At 39.2% G+C, this 18,709-nt stretch overlaps 1 protein-coding gene across 2 annotated transcripts; it reads right to left on the reverse strand.

Annotated features, from left to right (window-relative positions):
* Positions 1 to 10,664: 10,664 nt before the first annotated feature.
* Positions 10,665 to 17,240, reverse strand: G6PC2 (glucose-6-phosphatase catalytic subunit 2). 2 transcript variants are annotated; one of them, XM_008687075.1, is made up of 5 exons: positions 17,023 to 17,240; positions 16,394 to 16,503; positions 14,402 to 14,516; positions 12,286 to 12,401; positions 10,665 to 11,492 (listed from the first exon to the last, which is right to left on the reverse strand). In XM_008687075.1, exons 1-5 carry the CDS (start codon positions 17,238 to 17,240, stop codon positions 10,981 to 10,983), a joined length of 1,071 nt encoding a protein of 356 aa, XP_008685297.1. In that variant the 3' UTR covers positions 10,665 to 10,980. The 2 variants fall into 2 exon arrangements, with proteins under 2 accessions (XP_008685297.1, XP_008685298.1); XM_008687076.1 differs by lacking the exon at positions 12,286 to 12,401 and having other exon boundaries at positions 11,468 to 11,492.
* Positions 17,241 to 18,709: the final 1,469 nt, after the last annotated feature.

An 18,709-nucleotide genomic window follows, 5' to 3' on the forward strand; every position in this document is an offset into this window, starting at 1 on the left:
ACCAGGGAGCGCCAATGTTTCCATATCTATCCCACATCCTACATTATTAGCAAAGATTTGGTCTCTGCAATTTTACATTATTAAGGTTTCTCAGATAATGGGGGTATTTGCTTTCTCTGTTCTATCTGACACTTATCTCAAATCTTTCTGTAATTTCTAATGTTTTCAGAATGGGTTCATGCTATGATCAAACTCATCCCATAACCCCAAATAATAGAAGTTTACAGGAGAAAAAAAAATAGAAGGATTGGAAGATAAAGTTGGGGAAACTTCCCTGATGATAGGACAAAAATATAGAGCCAAAAAGTAGAAAAAAAAGAAAAAGAAAAATTTTAGAGGAAAAACCCAGGAGGTATAATAATTAGCTAATTGCAGTTCCAGAAAGAAAGATTAGAGGGGAGTAAATTATTAAATGGTCCAAAGATATTTCCTATAACTGGAGAATATAAACTTTCAACCTGAAAGGTTCCACAAGTGTCAAATATAATAAATAAGCAAAGATCCTCTGTGGGCACACTATTATACAATTTTAGAAAACTGGGGAAAGAAGATACTAAAATTTTCCAGAAGAGGGCAGAACATGGTACATATAATAAAGAATCAAAGTGACATAGGATCTTTTGACAATAACACTAAAAGTCAGAAGATGTAAAAATTTGCTTTCAAAATTCTGAGAGAAAATTATTTCCATCCTAGAATTCCATATCCAGAAAACTCTTCTCAAGAATGAGAGAAGTCCAAAGAAACTCTCAATCATGTAAGGTTTCAAAACTTTCCCTCCTCATACATGTTTTCTCAGGAAGCCACAGGAGGGTTTCCCTAAAATAAAAGTAAATGAAGAAAGAGGAAGATATGGGACCTAGGAAACGGGTGATCTAACTCAAGAATGAGGTGATGGGGGTGCCTGGGTGGCTCAGTCAGTTAAGCATTGGCCTTTGGCTCAGGTCATGTTCTCAGGGTCCTGGGATTAATCCCCATCAGGCTCCCTGCCCATTGGGGAGTCTGCTTCTCCCTCTGCCTCTGCCCCTCGCTCTCTCTCTTAAATAAATAAAATCTTAAAAAAAAAAAAAAAAAGAACAAGGTGATGGGAATCTCCAGGATGATTAGGAGGGGAAATCCCAGGATAACTGGTCTGCTGGAGACACAGTGAGCAGCCAGGCCCGACAGAAACAAGGAAATGAGGTCCCACGAGGGATGTGTCTAGGAAAACACGTCATGCTGCTGGACTATCGTGACATTCCCCCTGGCAGAGTTTGCCAGTGAATTAGCAATGTGTATACAGAAAGACAGACAGAGGGAGAGAGAGAGAGAAAGAGAGTGAAGGTTATTAGCTATTAACTCTGGAGTAAAAGAAAACATACATGAAAGGAAATATATTTATATTACACTACGTGACCCACCCAAGAATGTTATTTACAAAGCCGTATTTTGGTAGCTTTTATTTCCGGTCGTTCATCCTCTAAGTGGCCAGAACTCCCTGCTATATGTCTTTGGTCCTTGAGCACAGGGACTGTGTCCAGATCCTAATATCCCCAGTACTTTACTTACTTGGTATACAGTGATAACCAAATACATCTTGGTTGAATAATCATTTTAAATTTGTACAAGTAGTCAGTAATTTGTCAGCCCCAAGACAACTAGCCCATTAAGTTAGAGCAGTGTCTTCCAATAAAAATATGAGTCACTAATGCGAACTACATCTGTAATTTTAAATTTTCTAGTCACATTAAAGAAAAAAGAAATAGGTAAAATGAATGTTAATAATATATTTCTTTTACCCCAATATATACAAAACATTATTATCATATGTAACCAATATAAAAATTATTAAGAAGATAGTTTCTTTCATCATATTAAATATTCAGAATCGGATGTGTATTTATACTTACAGCCAGCCTAGCTCTGACTAGCCACTTGTCACGTTCCTGCTAGCTACATGTGACTAGAAGCTACTATATTGGAAAGACAGGGTTAGAGTATCCAGTTTCATGAATTTCCTGGTCTGGGCCTCCATTGCTCCTACAGGAGTTGCGTCTTAAAGAAACATGAGCCAAGCTTCTTACACCATACCTGGGAACTTGGTAAAACTTGTTTAGGTTAAAGATCATGACTCGTTTGGACTAACAAGCATCATGGTAGGACCTGGCAGAATCAAACATTCTGATGTGAGAGTTACAAACAGAATCATATTGGCCCTTATCAGAGTGATGGCAATTCTTTACATCATTTATTTTACTTGATTTACCTGTTTGAGCCGACAAAGAGGAAAAACTAAGATTGTTTATGTATCACAGTATAACTGCAAAACTGCCATTTGATCTAATCCCCTTGAGTTCTCTTCCCAAGACAAGTTTTCTTCCAATTAATTTTGAAGAACCATTTATGATGTTTTTCTATGAACATTTCTTACAAATTCTTGGAGCAGCATGTTTCCCATCTTCTTTAGAGGAGAGATCCTGAGTCATCGGATACACCTCGAAATTGCATGAAAGCAGATGACCACAAACCAGATATGCTATTATCTGAGCAAAAAGTAGAATTGACCTCGAGATGATTTTGTCTAGAAACTCTTTTTCACAGTTACTTTGCGTGTACTCTCCATAGGCTCTTAGGAAATTACTTCGATGAAAGGATGTTTTGAATTTAGTAATGCATTCATGCGTGCAGTCTTTGGCAATTATACACTCATTTAAAAATGTATACCCCGGGATATCTTGATATTGTGTCCTGAAAGAGGAAAACACACAGGATCATAATCAGGTATAGTTTGCCACATATTTATTCATGAATTAAACGTGAATTTCCTATCCTAAGAAAATAGCAGACATTCCCATCAAGTTGGTTTAGGATCCCACCTCATATTTCCAACTAAGGGTTGGATTTATTAATATCTCTTATGCATGCAGAATCTTTCTATAATCAGGTCACGTAAGTCTGTTAGTGGAGATAAAGAAGATTGCAAATTTGGTTGCTGTTTCCAAACATATCTTGAGATAAATTTACATATGCGTGTCTATCATTATAAAATAAGCATTTAGTCCATTTGTAGGTGTTCTAAATTTCCAGATCAAGTGAATAATCTCACCTGCCTATAAGAGATGGGAGGTGAAAATAACTTAAATAAACTTTAAAACCCAATTCCAATTTCTTTCACACCGTGTTCAATTAAATGCCCAATTAATTTAAATGGATAGACTGTAAATAAAGCAGTGCACATGATTATCATCTAATTAGCACTGGCCAGCATTATAATGTGCTCATTAGTGAGTTGTCTGGTATCCTAAGTTTCATAATGAGTAATCAGGGTACACGTGATTGGCATGTAGCTGGCTGGATGCAACTACTCAACCCAATAAATCAGCGTGAAGACAGAATGTGCAGGAGAAAAAGGAAGAGGAACACACAGCTGGTGAATTGGCAGTTCCCTCCTTTGTATGATTCAGGTACAGCTCCTACTCTCGGATACAAAAGGGTACATTCGAGAACAACAGAATGGCTGGAGACAGAAAGGGAACTGTTCACCCACGGTGACCCAGAACAAGTGCCTATAATTATTATCAATGATTACAAGAAAGAAAGAAACGACTCTGAATTTATTTGTCGAGAGTACGTATTTCTAATACACCAAGTATGGAATCAAACTAAGAGATGGGCGATGTTTTAATAATAAAATTTCTTGGAAGATAAAAATTCGGTTATTTAAATCTACCCTGTGGTAACATTCACAAAACATTTTATCATTTAGAAAGTCTTTTGCCCTCATAGTTTTTGTATGTTATTGGGAAACCAGTTAGCAGGCTGCAGGTAAGGACTGCAGCCGGAAGTTGCGTCTACTATTAAATACGTGAAAAGTCATTTGGCTTGTATCGTAGGCTGGCTTGCTTGACCCCCAATTCTACAGCCCTTTGCCTTGCTTGCCTCTGTTACAGAGGTTGGAAAGCAAAGCCTTTACCTTTCTGGACTCCCTTGAGGCTAGGGGAGGCCAGATGATACTGTTATGCTTACTGAAATAGAGGCTCAAGTGTCTTTGGAGGCTGTTCCTTCTGGAATAAAGCCTGGGTTGAAGAAAGGCTGTTTCCCTTCCTCATTTTTTCTCTCCTGGAGGCACAGCAGGCATGCTGTGGTCATTTGGTCAGAAGCCACACACCATGGCGGGCAGAGCAAGAAGACAGACTGAGCCTGATTCCTGGACATCCTTGAACAGCTGCTCCAGACTACCTGCCTCCAGCCATCCCACTGCCCGGGAGGAAGACACCTCTCATTTGTTTCAGCCGCTGAAGTATTTTGTGCCGTTGTAGAAGTTGCCGTTAATTATGGATGAAGACAATCTTAATAGATGATTACAGTTTTGTTGATAAAAATACTGAAATGTAAGTGGAAGTAATGCCATGTTGAAGTACTCATGTGTGCTTAAATAACCTTAAAATATGACCTTGATATCTAAAGGTATTTCAAACATATCAGTTGAAAGAAAGAACTAATCACAGTCTTTTTTCAAATGTCACTGCTATGAAAAGGAGATATCACTGGATGGAATCTTTGCAGCTCATTCTAGTGGTTTTCCAGGAACATTCCAGATACCCTGCTTTCGTATGCTTCTAGTGAAGCAGGCTTTTACTTGGAGACTTGGTGTTTTGTGGTCATGCTTTCTTGTCTTCTCACATAGGAAACTGCTGTTAGTCTGGGAATGATCTAGATTCTACTGGCACAATATAGACCAGAGTTGAAAAGAAAATGATTCACAAAGAGGATGAATTTGAAACAGGGTGGGTTGGAAGAGATGGGAAATAATGTTGCCATCTAATCTGTAGCTGGATATAGTCTCAACTCAATTCTTCTAAGCCCACAGGCCTATGCTGAACTCATCCTTGCATCTCTACCACAGAAAGTACTTGTCAGGTAGACACCCACGGAGACTCAAGAGAAAATATAAGCACGGACAGGAGGGGTCCTGTTTGAGCTTGAGAAGATCTTAGAAGCTATTTGGAATGAGATCTCTAACTTTCATTTAGCACAGTGGTCCTCAAAAATCTTAGCACCATATAATTTGGTGTTAGAATTGTGTCACATTCAAGAAGCACATTTCAATAGCCATAAAGAGGTAAAAAGTAAATTTTGTCTTTACATCTTTGGGAGATCCATAACTAGTCCACAACAAGCCTACTAGCTTCTAGTCACTTTCTCCACACAGCACAGTTGGTTAAGCACCTCCAATCTCTCTGCCACAAAGCAAACCTCCCTTCTCCTTCCCTTCTCCTCACTCAGCCTGTTACTATGTATATCTGCTTAATATCTCTCCCTTCGAGAAAAGTGTCCTCATTAGGATGTTGAGGAAGGGGAAATGGAGCTGGTAATTTAGTTATAGGGTCTCTTTTGTAAGATAGGTGAGTGGGAAGTCTGAATATTCTCATGTTAATTTTGCCCAGTAACATCAGTTAAATTATTCCATAGCTATAAAAATCAGATTCTAGTTGGAATAGAATGTTTTAAGGATTGAAATGTATTACATAAATCTAAAATTGTTTATTAGAGTGGCAAATCAAAAATGGAGTAATTTTTAGAATTTACAGCCTTTTTCATTGCATATAAGTAAAATTTAACATGCTCCGGCTCTTCTTCCAGTTTCATTGAACGAGACCCGCAGGGTTGCAGAATGTCAGAGCTGGGATGCATGAACCTTCCATTCTAAGTCCACTTTAAGTCCCTCACTTGAGAAATTACTCAGCTGAGGCCTCCAATATTAACTGGCGTCCCAGCATCACAGTGGTTAGATGCAGAAACCCACTAGACTAGACTAGACTAGACTAGAATGCCGGTCCAATGACCTCAGTCCAGGGAGCTTGCTGCCGAACTCCTCAAAGTCTTTCATAAGTCTCTCTGTCTTAGAATTTGCTAGCACCTACCCCGCTGTGTTCTGATACCCTTTGGGATCCACATAAGGATGTGTGACACTGCCTCTTGATTGGCCAGCGCGAGCAGAGCATCAGTATTTCAATGCTAAGAGGATAAGATGCACGAAGTCAGACAGGAATACCTCCTTTCCCTTGTTAAGTCAATGCAATCTCCGTATAGAAAGCTAGCAATACCTCTACCATGTCTTTCATTCAAAAAATTGTAAAAAGGCAGAGTTTGAAACGATTCTGTAGAAAAAGAAATCTCAAGGACCAGATGCTTTTAACGTGGAATTATTGGGCCTGAGGACAAGCATGGTGTCTAGGAAAGGCAGTGATATGTAAATGCAATGGCCACCGTTCGAAAACCCCCCATTAATGGCAGAATGTGTGAACAACGATGACAATCTGGCCACTGCTGTTCACAAGACACACAGTGAATCCAGGGAGAGGTCAGTTCTTTGAACAGAAGTTAGAGTGCGATTGGCCCAACTGATGTGCACGGGCAGGTGACAGCTAGCGAGCGAGGGAAGAAGCTCTTCATCTTAGTGGCTTCTGGCTCTCTTTTCCAGGCGCACATACGGCCTGCTGTTCCTGCAGAGCATGCAGATTGTCCCAGGGAAATGGTTTCTGCTCTCACCTGAGCCAGCCCTGGAAACGGGCCCGAGGTGCTGCCTGAGCGCACGCTCCTCTTGGTGGGCCCTGATCTGTGCCCCAAATCCCACCCGGCAGGACCACAGCTGCCACCCTTCGCTCATTACCTTTCCCTGTCCTGGCAGCTCCTTCAGAATGTCGTGCTCTTTGGGGAAGTATCATGGTTTCTGAGCTGAAGACAGAGTCCTTTCCAGTATCACATGGCAGAATGTTAGAAGAAAAGAAAAAATTCTAAGAAATTTAAAAATTCAAAACAGAAAATAATTAATCGGTTTTACACTAACCTTTATAACCTCAATCTTCAAATTTTCTCCCTCCTTGAGAGCAATCACTTCTGTGCTGCCAAAAGAAATGAGATGTAATTCCTCCCAAGTCATTACTGTGATCTCCATCAAAGACTAGCAAAGACAGTAATTAGCACTCCCCGCCAAACCAGCCTCAAATTTGACGGAGACCGCACTTGTCCTTTGAACAGCTAAAGTGAAGCACTTCTAATTCCTAGAATTTTCCCATAAGACACTGTCATTTGGCGGAAGTTTCTGGAGTTGTTGCTTCTTGTAGACCTCTCCTGCTGCTAACAATTCTTTTCAAGAAAAAAAAGAAGCCTTTTTTTTTTTTTTAACTCACAAGTGGCACCACATTACTTTCAGTGCGAAATCACCATCAGGAAGCATTAAACTTAAGGCAGGAGGAAAAGTTAAAAGCGCCACCTTGGTTTCTTGGCAGCGCTAAGGTTCACGTATTCATCCAGAAATTGTACCATTTCCAGAGGGGCAAGGACAGTCACTCAATGCGGGCAAAATCCACAGGTGCAACTGGACCCTAGGGATCCTTTTTAGACCAGTTTCTGAATATACACAGAAGTTCCAGTATGCAGCACACAGGTGCGGTAGACCCAGACAAGCAGGACAACTTGGTCAGAAAGTCATCCAAACTTCCAGAACGTGGTCGTGAATATTGGGTAAAACTCTACCCAACATTGTGGCCCTTCGAGGGTTCTAGGACACAGTGCAGAGAGAGGGAACCTCGACCCCAGATCTGAGGCGACAGAGAGCTAAGAGTCCAGGGAGACTAGGGCAGGACAGAGGGAGAGAGAAGGATGCTGGCACACAGAGCACCTTAGATCTCCGGGGGCCCCCCGGAGATGCAGCGGGGTCTACCGTTGGCTCTCTAGAGGCGCACTCCAGCCTTCCGGCCCCAGAAATGTCTAGTGCCGGTTACCACACAAGGTGATGTTTGTTTATATGTTAAGTTCACAGTGGGATTTTCCTGGCACCATACATGTCTTAGACCTTGTTAACAGTAACTATTATTATTTTCATCTGGAAAATAACCCCCATGCGTTAATTAAAGATTTCTGGGCTGGGAGGAACATACGTTGTCCATGTTATATGAGCAAATCACTGATGCTTCACTTTCTTCATGTACAATGAAGGAGTTAATACTATTCATGTTGTCTCACACAGGGTCATGGACAGGTGACAATATAAAAAAACACTTTTTTTTTTTTCAGGGAAAATCACTGTGTGACTGGATCCATGCTGTCCAGTTCAGTAGCCACTAGACACACATGACTATTTGGATTCAAATTTATTTAAAGTAAATAAAATTTTAAAATGCAGTTCCTCAATTGCATCAGCTGCATTCCAAGAGCTCCAGAGCCACATGTGGCCAGTGGCTACCATACTAGACAGCACAAATACAGAACATTTCCATCACTGTAAAAAGTTTGTTGAAGAGTGCTAGAATATACAGTTTATTAATACTTAAGAGATGAGGCACATTTTAAAACCAAGTCTTTGACTTTCTCTTATGTCAAGGTTTTTTGTATATGTATTTATTTGATCTTGAATTTATTCACAGATTGTAAATAAATATAAAGCATTCAGAAATATAACTTTCAAGGGCATCTTATAATGTATGTTTTAAAATCTCCCTTCTGTTATACTGAAATAGGTCTAGAGAAGGAACCAATTTAACCTTCTAAGGCAGATGTCCAATCAATAGGTTGTCAGAGGAAAGGGATTCAACACTCGTCTTGAGAGCTAGTTTCGGCAATAATAAATTACCTTGCTTTTCTTTTCAATTGTATGTTTGATTGGACAGTTTCTCAAGTCACTTGTCTCATCTTCTCATCCTGAAAGCTCATGATATTGACATTTTTCTCCTGAATGTGTAGATGTGTAGACATTTTGAATATATGGATATATTAACAGTGAGTCAGATGAGCTCAATTCTACTTACGTTTGGCAAATAAATAGAAGCAGAAGAGTCTTTTCCATCGTTATTAAAGGGAGGCATTTTCTCCAAGGCTGTGAGAAGCTGTTCCTCTTGCTGCCTAAGCAGTTTCCATTGCAAAAGCAATTTGCCAACATATGGATCCCTCCAGGAGGCTTCAACTAGAGTAAAAAGGGAAATCTCATCACATGGGGACTTTCAGGCTTTATGGCAGATAGGGGTGGAATTGTTGGGGATTAATTATAGAAAACGAACCCACATCTCATCTTATTCCCTTTCTGAGGATCACATGTCACCCAACAGAGAGCGCTCACTATGGGTGGCTAAGAGAGCTTCTCTCTGGGAACCGAGGAGGAGTCAGCATTGGAGAAGAATCCCGGCTCTTAATGCCCTAGTTTTCTCATGCTTGGTGACAGCAGTCTGAGTCTGTGTTGAGATGGAGGAGTCCTCCAAACTGACATTACTAATCTCAAATAAAACTTCGACAAAGGGATCCCAGACAGGAACGAGCTCTCTGACAAGTGCAGAAGAGTATGAGATGAGACAAATGCATTGTAAAGTGTTAAAGGATTGAAGTGAACTTCTGAGGACAACACTGGGGCAGGGGAGCTGAACCAATGACTAAGGATCACCACCTTAAGAACATTCTTTTCTCCTTTCCCCCAAACATCCCATCAACATGAGACAAATTTCATTCTTAAGATAATCTTTCATCATCCCTCGGCTTCTTGCTTAGGAATCACCTGACCATTGAAACCAAGTTCAATGACCTTTGAAGACAAAGCTGTTACGTGTGTTTTATAAAAGCAACAGCATATACTCTATAAATACATTTAGAAAGGAAATAATAATTACTTTGATTTTTAGAGGTTTTGTTATCCTCAGCTAATATTTTGCCAAATAGTATTTGCTTCAACTGTTATGTTTTCATAAGTATTTACGGATAATTTAATATATCATCTTCTAAAATAATTCAATGTCTTGATGTTTTTGGGAAGAGTCACATAAAACATTGTGGTGGACCACAGGTAAGTAGGATGTGTAGCAAAATCTGACTCAAAATGTACTTGATTGAAATGACATAATTATCAACTTAAAGTCCAGAATTATCAGATTCAATGAGGGGAAAGAAGAAAAGAAAAACTCTTGTTGAGAAATTCTTAGTATAATATTAATATTCTTTCAATAATAATTTCTTAAAATAAAGCTATAGATTTTCATCACAGCTTAGTATACATAGAGATTAACCCAATTAATGTTTTTCTTGGGTTGGAGCATGACCTTGAGGAAAGCACTTGATGTCCTTGGCTTTGAGAGACTGGTAAATAATGTTCTAAGCAGAGCATCTTCAGCAGCATTTATTGAAATATTGGAAAGCACTACTGTAAAACAGAGACCAGGAGTTAAACAGAAGTTCAAGTCCAGACAGTAACCTGACCTGTTTCCCCTGGATATATAGCCATATCTAGAGCCATTGCTGGCCCCATTAACACCCCTCACGGTGTAAGTCAAACAGGAAGTGGGATTTTAATGACATTTCTGGAAAAACAACTAATTTACATGGCAATCATCACAGAAGCATTCACTCTTAACAGATTTTTACCTCTTAAAAATGAAGAAACAAAACAGTGTAATGGAAATACATGTGAGAAAACTTGGGTTCTAATTCCCGTTCTGACAATGGTGTGACAACAGAGAGTGCTTTCACAGCTGAATGAAACTCCCTCTCCTTATCTGAGAACTGAGGGGGTGGATTTGACTGGGGATCCCACTAAAATGCCCACAGGAGCCATAAGTGGCCTGACCTTCCTATGATGAAGGTAACTGATACTGAGGCTCCCGCTGGGACTATGAGAAAATGGATAATGCTGCTTCTTACTGGGGACAATCGGTCAGCAATGGTAGATTGTTTCCAGGTGGGAATGCAGGCCCTGTGGTGCCATATTGTCAGATTTGTCAAGAAAATACAGAAATTCAGATTTTTACGTCAAATTTTCCGGTTTAAAATGGGGATGGGAAGGGGGTGGAGACCACGGGGAAGGCCAAACTAAGCATAGATACGGTGGGATGGGGCTTGTGGCTGCCATTTTGTGACCTCTGCTTGGAAGCCTCCTGTCTGCCCCTGCTCTGTGGTTCTGCTGGAGGATGGGGAGGCGTGTCATGCTGGGACCACAGAGCATTAAGCCCCTGCAAAACTCTAATTAATCTTCTTTTCGCTTGGTTTCATTAACATATGAATACAGTAGGGAATCAGAGCAACCACAGTCAGTGGAATGGATGCACTTTTACAGAAAGACAGGATGTAAAATAAATGTTCTGCATGAGTGGGGATCTTGATGAAATGGTAGAGCTGCAGTGTGATCAACGAGGTCACTGCACAGAGCAGCCGGAAGCTCAGCTTGTAGCCATTTTCCCCTCGGCAGCTCCTAAGGAACATCTCTGAGTTGATTGCAAAGCCCAAGCCAAAGAGCACCCCAAGATTCCTCACGAGTCCGGCAAAAGGCGTGGTGTCAATGTGGATCCAGTCAGGGTTGGCACACCATTTCTTGGCTATGGGCACAGACCACAGCAGGTCAATGTCAAGCAGTCTGAGGAGCAGGTAAAAGCCGAGTGCAAACAGAAAGAGGAAGAGGTTGGTCTTCAGATACGTGCTCAAGCTCGCTGTCTGGATGCCTGGAGTGTGTTCAAAGGCCTCTGCCACAAGCATGCCTGGGAATTAGAAAAAGACACTGAAGATGACCACGTGCCCTTGAGTACCTCAGGAATCATTCCTCTCAGTATTAAAGAATTTACCACCTTGTTCATGATAAAAGGCTTTAGACATCTAGGTTCTATTCATTTTCCAAAGCCCTTTCCCTAGGCAATAGCTAAAATACTTGCCCCATGCTCTTTTCACCATCCATGTTAGCGCAAGTGAATCGTTCAGGAGTCCGTGGCCCTGGGTGGCAAACACTTTATAGGCAGAGCACTGACGTAGCTGCTTGCATTAATATTTCAATTGCCATAGCCAATGAACTAGAGAGCCTCTGAAAGGTCTGTGGGGCTGAATGGTGGAAACTCAGTCACGGTGAACGCCGCTTCAGCAATATAGAGCAGCTGCTCAGTGAAGTCCATGGTCATGTAATAATCACTTCAGGTGTGTCAAAGAGGGTGGCATGGTGTGCAGCCAGGAGGGTCGTTAGGAAGTCCCCAAACCAAGACACAAGCCCCCTGTCTGGGCTGATAGCTTGGGAGTTGGACATGGCCCTAGTCACACTTCAGAGAAGCCCCATCTCACTGAGAGGTTATGTATTTATGCCATCGCATGAGACCGTGCCATTGTGTACACGGAGGATCTGAGAGGTGTGTGAACTGCTTGCGCTCCGAGGGCAGCGTTTAGTAGCAGAGGCTTGACAGAGTCACCTGAGACTGGGGTACTGACTACCAGGAGAATCCGACGACATAAAACAAATGACACGAAAGGTTTCCAATGACACAACTCAAGGTAAGTGATCATATTTACCACCAAATACTCCAAGAATAACTTGATGAGGAAAATGTGTTGCTATGAATACTCTGGAGATGCAGACACTGATTTGAATCAACCAAAAAAGACTCCAAAGAAATGACCAGGTCAGTCTACGATGGAAGAATAGATATAAACGTAAAAAGCAAAGAAATTGTATCACTCATAAAATTAAGGGGGTGGACACTGGATGATCTTTCTCAGAGGAATCCATCTAACTGTGACATAACATTATGATTCTAGAGTCCTTTTTTTTCCAAAATGTTTTCATGTGCTCCATAGGATTTGAAAAGGTTTAACAGAGGTTTCTACATTTAGCAATTCATTAAGCTTAGCCAGAGCAATATCCTGAGATTTTAATAAGTGCTATAAAAGGGGAAGCCAATTTGGCATCCTGATAATTATTTTAATGGAATATGGGCAATTCAAATTTGAAGGAGTTACTAATATCCAGAATAACCTAGCATGGACCATATACGCTTTTACTCTCTGTTGTACGTGTTTCCTCTTTTCTGTCACAACATTTTTTTTGTCTGAAGAAAACTCACTGGAGAGGTAGCTACCACTCTGATGAAAATCACACAAGTATTTCATCAAGGGCAAATTTTCATTGGGTTCAATTTCACAGGTGCTCAAGAGTCCTGATTCTTTGTTTTTTGACATATAGAAAATAAGAGACAAGGGAATTGACTTAGACATTATATTATATTAGACTTTGGATTAGAAGCAGCAATTTGCAAAGAGCTTACAAAAATATTAAAGTCCAAGCTCATCATTTTAATAAAGAATTAGAGATATTCAGGTATAGGAATCCTTGGGGTTCTGCTGCTGAATATTTGTTCCTGATAATCCGACCAAACTGGTTATGGAAAAACGAAGAAATAGAAAGAAATGAGACTTTCCAAGAGGAAGTAAGCAGAAGTTATCCATGTGGAAGAAGAATAAACAGGGATTTGGTAATATTAAGATAAGGAGTAGACACTCAATAAATATCGATGGACAAAGGAAATGTTGCCATTATAAAAACTTAAAGGGAATTATAGAATTAAAAAAAAGAAACAAATGTTTCTCAGGGTCTGGAAACTTGAGGAAGAGAAGAACTACAGAGAAAGGTGAGACTTATTTAGATTCTCTTTTGGAAACGTGTTCATGGATTGAAAATGTTAATTTCTTTAAATTATAACTTTTGACTTCTTGTTCTGGGTTAGATAACGAACTTAGTAGGTGTACAGGTTGTGGTCTCATTAGAATAATCTTTGAAAATATCCAAATTTCTTTGGTGGTTGGTTTCTTGTATTGTCCAACACTACTCCAGAAAGTAGGATGTATGATGGATCTTGGCATTTTTTTTTGTATTTTAGAAGAATTTTTATGTAGTGGTATTTGTTATAGTATTTTTAAGCAATTAATTGACAAATTGTATCTCAGTAGCCTAATAATATATGATTAAAGTGGTGCTCAGAATTGTTTTAATGATAGGTAAGTATTTCAGGAGAAAAGAGAAGGAAACATCCCAATTCCTGTAAGAATTATGAATAATCTTATATTAAAGTTTCAGGTCTCTCTGAACACTATGGTTCTACTAACATTAAGTCTACCAACATTCAAATTTAAGTTTGCCTATAGAATGTTTTTAATTAAAAAGTTTGCATAGTCTTTAAAGCTATAATATATGTTATTGATGTCAAAAACATTGGCTATTCAAAGAAGGAAACGTAATTTTTCTAAACTGATAAAATCAAGGGGAATGATGATTCCCAAACTTCTCGTTAATCTTAAAACAAGGGAATATGTAAGCAAAAATACTTCCTTATATAATTTTACATGACTTACATATGAGCTACCAAAGTGATTACTGTATTATGGAAACCTAAAGGCACTTCCAGTGAGTCATGAATCAATTAAACATTTCCAATCTTATAATGTGGCAGTAGCTCTGAGCTAATGAGAGCATTATCTTAAAGCAAAATATTAACTTTCTATTCATTTTGCTATTTTGGCTATGATCGAATAGAATAAGCACATTTCAACAACTACAAATATACCAAAGTAAATTTTGAAAAGGCATTCTGTATTCACATTCCAGTGGTACAGAAACTGGAGCAAAGCTGACCTGTGCAGATAAATGGTCAACGACTTATCCATCCGACTGACAGTGTGGCTCAGGGCAGCTGTTACCATGACATACCAGACACACGATGAGCCCATTGCATGGCCCGATGGACTTCCTGCAACAACAAAGTGCTGATCCATTTGAAAGGTGGTTAATAGAGTATCCGTATCAGAAATAGACGGTAGAATATTAGCTATGAAAGTTACAAATAGCTCAGAAAAAAAACCCACAGGCTACATGTCATGTTTAGAAATAGGTAGAAATAAAATAAATCGAGTCAAATGGAGCCTCAAAACACTATTTCAAGAAAAATTTTTTCAGATATTTTCAAGTTCATCAAATGCCAGAAATCAAACTGTCCAAGGCTAATTAAGAGCTTAGGCTGTTGCACCAAAATCCACCACAGCCCTCCATGACTTTCATGCCTAATTGTTTTTAATTGATGAGAAAATTAAAGTACTTGCATTGGATCCTGAATCAGTTTATTTTCCTTGGGCTGAAAAGTCAAACATCCGAAGGATATCATTACTATGTTCTGCTTGACCAACTGACTTACAAGGGACTGCCATGTACTAGCGGCTACGTCTGGGCCTACCTGGTGGCTGGCCGCTGCAATAGGTGTCTTTGTCATTAAATGGACGAGGGAAGCTGTAAAGGGCATCAATCCTGACACAAGCCTGGCAGCCTTTCTACTTCCAGAATGTCTTTCCCATGCTGCTTGATTTTTAAAAAAAACCATTTACTTCCATGTTCCTCATGAGTTTTTACCAAGTGGAGATTTATTCAGATTAAACACCAGTCTGTTTTTGAAAAACACTACATTAAAGAAAGACAATCTATTTTTGATAGATCTAGTTCTTTCAAAGCTATATCTTACACAGGATTTTTCAGAGCCTATTATATGCTTACGTGAGTTGTAAATCTTTAGGGAGTGAATGTAGAATACGATCTCTCTCTCTCTCTTTTTTTCCTCCAGAAAATGTCTTAGAAGGTAGAACATGCTGGGAAGTGCTGGGATAAACCAAAGTAGCATTTCAATTGTCTCGAATGTTATCCTTCCATCCATCCATCCATCCATTCCACATTGGTTTCACAGAGATAAAATACACATCATCCCTGTCCTGATGGGACAGCTTATTGGGGAAGCCATGCATATGTAAAGAATTAATTATAGTACAGTGTGATAAATAATACAATAGATGGATGTATACTTTTATGGGAGCAAGAAAGAAATATATTCAGAGAACTCATTAAGACCTTACACATTCACTATATTCAGTGTTAGTTTCAGGATGTCAAATGGCAAGAATTTTATGCTATGTAACAAACTGTGGTAAGGTACAATATCACATTACATGTAATTTTCATATATATATATTTATATTTAAAAACCTTTTCATAATCTTAAACTCAACTTTCATAGTAAAGATTTTATACTCATACAGAATCTTACTTATAAAAGAAAGTGGCCCAAGAAGTCTACTTATATGTTATATATACAAGAGAAAAGAAGAAGCTTGAAAGAAAAAATTCTAAGATTAGAAATAATCTCTACTTGTAATACTGAAACCAGGAAGTCCTTACCTCATTCATGAGATCCTCAGATCCATAATAACTTTGAAAGTTGCTCAGCAACAGATAAATCAGCATTTCTAGGATTTTAATACAGTTCTTTGGGAATTCCTTCTAGCTAACTCTTTTTTGTTTGTTTTAGAATCAAACCATTGCATTCTTCCCAGAAATAAATGCAAAATATAAAATCATTTGGAAAGTAGTCTCCCAATTTACCCTTTTACAAATAACAAAACGATTATTCATAAAACTTCTTTCCTTTTCATTAGCAATTTTTATGCTTATGAACTTTTAACATCCTCACCTATGACATTTTCTTTAATACCCTATATAATATCGTATAGTAATGAGGTAATAACCATACATAATGACTCTCTGTTGGAATATCTTTAGTAACTTGAAGCTGCTGTATTTGCTTACCTGGACCTGTTTCACATGTAGTGGGGAACTGTTCAAGGCATGGACTTGAGTGATTTGGGTAAATCTGAGTTTCTTGGACCCACCAGTAAGGCCGATGACCAAACAATATCCTGTATTTAAAGAAACATAAACATGCATACAAATTTAAATACACAACTATTGCTTAACTGAAGACTAGCTATCTCGCCTATAAAAATGATTCAAGCAGAGGGTTGATGGGGAAAGATCATGATTAAGAGACTATGGGTTCTGGTCTGTCTCTTATTATAGAGGATGACACAGTCATTTGGAGTTTTTGGCAGGGAAACTTCTGTGGGTGTTTTGGATTCTTAGACTGGAAATGTCCAAGTGGTCCCTGGAATTATCAATCCACTCATTATGGTGCTGCTCATTTAACGAATTTATTTAATCACAGCATATGTGTTACAGGGTTTGGAACTTACTTATAAGTCAGATTAAGCATACATTTCTATGCTTTCCGTACGTTCTATTTATGAATAGGTGTTTCAAGTTAACCGACATGTTTGAAAGATTTTCCAAGTAAAACTACACACATCCGAAATGTGATCATTAAGCCAATGCTACAAATTTAAGAATAAGCTTTACGAAAAATAAAACAAAAGGCTTACCATTTAAAAATAAGATTGAACCAATCCCCAATGACTGCTACCCATATCATCTTGGTTCCAATTGTCTGATTAAGTGGAAACCAAAGTGGAAAATAAATAGAAAAGATATTCCGGGGATCGCCAACATTGGACATAAAATTTAGAAAATTGTAGTAGACTCGATAGTCCTTCTGCAAATGCTGAATAGCGAGCACTCCATTCCTATGAAGGAAATCCATCTCGAAAGAGAAGCAATTCTAAACATAGAGCAATTGGAGATGAAATGTTCTGAGTCCCACTGTTTTTATACGGTACCCTCATGGCGGGTGCGGCCATTACCGCAACATGTGACGCTGACCATCTGTGAGAGGGCACGTCAGCCCTCCTCCGCCGAAAGCTCATCTGTTCATGATTTTAATTGGTGCCAAAGAGGTGAAGGACATGCTGATCTGTAGCTAGTCGAGGGGAAATTTGGGTAGAGACGAAATGAATTTCTTATGCAACCTCCCGTTTGTGTGCACATTTGGATCGTGTTTGCTTGAAATTTTTTGCACAGTTCATTTCCTTCAAGGGCAGAGACATTGGCAATTTCTATGCTTGGCTAGAAGACTACGCAAATAATTACTGCATGTCAAATAGCCCTTAAAGCCATGCATTTTAATTTAAAATAGACTGTGGCTCTTTGACTATTTTATTGGGTCTTTGAGAAAAATGGATGAGTAAACATCTGGGCATGAAAAATTTATGTGATATGACAGGTTATTTTCTGAATGCAGACTTTTAAATCAAAATATTTTGATATTTCTTTATTAGCAGAGGGAATATGACATATATGCAACAGAGAAGGAAATACATGAAATATATGAAATCTGCAAGGAAACCTATTTTTTTGACTCTAAGGCAAGAACGAAGACACGGAGGTAACTTGGGTAATAGAACTGTGTTAAGAATGAGTCACATTTTTATGGACGAGAGAGTACAATTGGGAACACTGGGGAATCACTCATGTGACAGGAAGATAAAAATCAACTTTAAAGGGCTTTTCACCGATCAGGAAAATGGTTCGTTGAAAACAGAGCATTCAGCAGTAATATGAGGAAAGCACCCAAACGTACATGTAGATAGGAATAAACAGAAGGGCAGCTCAGAGAGGGGTCCAAGTCTGCAGTGAGGTGTTGAGTTAAGAGGACAAAGTCTGCAAGGTTCGACAGTCTCTGCAAAGCAATAAAGTCCCAGCTGGTGGCAGAGGGGGAAGGTAGGTCAAGTGTTTGCTCTCTTACCATTCAGATCCTTATCTTCTCTCATGATGGCCTCCTCACCAAGGGACTTCTTCACAGCCTCCGAAAGGCACCTTGGATTTCTCTTGGAGTCCTGTCCTATCATTTAACAGCGCCATCATCATGGGAATCCAGCGTCTATAGGCACCTTCCCAGCCTCTGTTACCGCCCCTGGAGCAAATGCTTTGACTGCCCATTAAAATCTTTTTGGATGTTTTTTAAAAATGCCGTATCTTTGTCCTACCCCAGACAAATTAAGTTTCTGGTGATGGGCCCCAAGCATGGCTAATTTAAAAAATACTTCCCAAGTGATTCCAATGTGCAGCTGGGGTTGAGAATCATTATTATAAAGAAATATATACATCATTTGTTCTCCTTTCAGCCTTAAGCCCAAAGTCAACCTAAACGAAGCTTCAATGGCATTGAATATG

The sequence above is a fragment of the Ursus maritimus genome, unplaced genomic scaffold (assembly GCF_017311325.1).
Source record: "Ursus maritimus isolate PB19 unplaced genomic scaffold, ASM1731132v1 scaffold_1, whole genome shotgun sequence".
In the NCBI taxonomy this organism is placed as follows: domain Eukaryota; kingdom Metazoa; phylum Chordata; class Mammalia; order Carnivora; family Ursidae; genus Ursus; species Ursus maritimus.

Excerpts from the sequence above, each read along its gene's own strand:
- G6PC2 (XM_008687075.1), bottom strand. The coding sequence starts at position 17,240 with ATGGATTTCCTTCATAGGAATGGAGTGCTCGCTATTCAGCATTTGCAG. Across the intron at positions 14,517-16,393 it reads TACATGTGAAACAGGTCCAG|GAAGTCCATCGGGCCATGCA; the intron begins GTAAGCAAATAC and ends TTGTTGTTGCAG. Across the intron at positions 11,493-12,285 it reads TATTCTTGGAGTATTTGGTG|GCATGCTTGTGGCAGAGGCC; the intron begins GTAAATATGATC and ends TCTAATTCCCAG.